The sequence below is a fragment of the Orycteropus afer genome, unplaced genomic scaffold (genome assembly GCF_000298275.1).
Source record: "Orycteropus afer afer isolate SDZICR_OR568_19922 unplaced genomic scaffold, OryAfe1.0 scaffold00387, whole genome shotgun sequence".
NCBI classification, from domain to species: domain Eukaryota; kingdom Metazoa; phylum Chordata; class Mammalia; order Tubulidentata; family Orycteropodidae; genus Orycteropus; species Orycteropus afer.
This window is the reverse complement of record NW_006921974.1, coordinates 2,051,999-2,053,996: the sequence shown is the minus strand read 5'-3', so window position 1 is coordinate 2,053,996 and position 1,998 is coordinate 2,051,999. Positions and strand designations below refer to the sequence as shown.

The 1,998-nt window shown below is 49.5% G+C and overlaps 1 protein-coding gene across 1 annotated transcript in view; it reads right to left on the bottom strand.

The window, feature by feature from the left end:
- Nucleotides 1-1,012, bottom strand: part of UPF3B (UPF3B regulator of nonsense mediated mRNA decay) — a 15,500-nt gene extending 14,488 nt beyond the window's left edge. The window contains exon 1 of the mRNA XM_007953331.2: nt 857-1,012. Coding sequence (XP_007951522.1) covers nt 857-1,012 — 156 coding nt within the window. The remainder of the gene's footprint in view (nt 1-856) is intronic.
- Between the last annotated feature and the right edge of the window lie 986 nt (nt 1,013-1,998).

Genomic DNA, 1,998 nt, shown 5'->3' with positions numbered 1-1,998 from the left:
ATTGCCCCATCTTCCTTCCGAGGAGTGGCTGGTGGGGTTGAACCGCCAGCCTTCTGGTTAGCAGTCAAGTGCCTTAGGCACTATGCTACCAGAGCTCCCCATTAGGCAAACGTAAATAGTAAGGAGGTTTTAAAAGAAACTTACAAACAAGAACCACCCAGATTAAGGACAAGCTCAGTTTCTGCTCTTCACCTGCAGCCCCGCAGTGTATTAGGTTTGCACAGCATTTTTTAACATCCATTTTTCAACAGAGCTAAGGTTAAGAAATCAGTAGGCCAACCTTGGTCTTTTGTGGGTGTCACAAACTCTTTGATTTCTTACTCTCTCTTCCCTACACCCAACACATCCTGAAACAAAATCCTTCCTCATTGAATTTAAAGAATTCAAAACTCTTAACGATTGAGTACAACAAAATTCACCTATTACTCCCAAAATAGGGTGCTCCCGATCCCCCCTACAAAGACCACTAATCTCCCCTACTCGCCTCCATTAATACTACCACAAACTATTTCCACTCCCGAGGTCCCCTTCATGACTTAATAATTATCCTTAACAAACCTTTTAATTCTCCGTTCTCTTCACCGTCGCCCCGGCTCCCGATAATTCACCTCACAGCTCTGACCCAAACCCTTGTTGCTTGGGGAGCTCCCCTTCCCTCACTCCCACCCCGGGGCTTGGCCGCGAGAGGCTTCCCCCATTTTAGGCGAGTAGATGAGCTAGAGTCGTGTGATTTTCACTCAGGCGGAGAGACTGAGGGGGAGACTGGGACAGAAAGAGGGGCAGCTCCATTCTCAGCCATCCTGTGTGGGCGGCAGACCCGACCCACCCTCTCACAGACCAACAGCCGGCCTAGCACCTTGCTCAGCGCCTCCTTCTTCTCCTTGTTGCGATCCTGTTTATCTTCCCCCTTGCCGCTTTCTCCCGAAGCCCCGCCGCAGCTGCTTGTTGCCCCCGGGGGTGTTAACAGGGTTACTCGCTTCTCCTTGGGCCTATGCTCCTTTTCCTCCTTCATGGCCACGGCTAAATTCCCCACAGCCGCCAAGGGGCCCAAACGCCACTACTCTAGGCGCCTCCGAAGCCCGCCCACCTCCCTCAAAGCTCCGCCCCCAAGAAGTGCCCTTAGTTACCAGCTCGGCCCGGCGTTCGATTGGGCCGCGCCAGGATCTCGCGACACTTCAGAGCGCCAGGCTGCCCTTGTTAGAAAGGTTTTACACGTGGTAGTGGTTACTTGCAGCTTGCGGGGTGTACGCACCCCCAGGCTCCCTCAGACCTCACTACTTCTCCCAGTATTAGCCATCCCGCCTTTTTGAAGAGAACGACTCTTTCGTAGACTCCAAATCCCAGCATTGTTGTTGTTGTTTGCCGTGGAGTCGGCCCCGACTCATAGTGACCCCCTCCTTGGGTTTCCGAGGCAGTATCACTACGGAAGTAGGATTGCCCAACCTTCCTTCCGGGGAGTGGTTGGTGGGTTTGAACCACCAGCCTTCTGGTGAGCAGTCAAGTGCCTTAGGCACTATGCTACCAGAGCTCCATACAAAGCTGATATCTGCTTCTGGCCAGGAGTGTTGGGAGCCATAGATTACTCAGGGTCCCTATTTGTAAGTAAATTGAACCCACTAATAAAAGCTCAGGGTTTTTCAGATCAAAATACAGGCTCTGCGTGCTGAAGTTTGTTGTTTTTCTTAGAGATACCCAGTATTCTCCAAGTTTTACCTCATTAGGGGAACAATTTGTGTTTTCTATTACTGATTCTCAATGTTCTTCTAGAAGCTTTAGAATCTTATATAGGTTAGGATTCATAGCTGATTCACATACTTAATGAACACAAGATACTGATATTTAAATGATGTAATATGACTAAGTGGGAAAGAAGTGTGGTAGTCTGCTTTGGTAAAGATTTACAGTCTTGGAAACCCTATAGGATAGTTTTACTCTGTCCTAAAGCTCTGGTAGCATAGTGCCTAAAGCACTTGACTGCTCACCAGAAGGCTGGCGGTT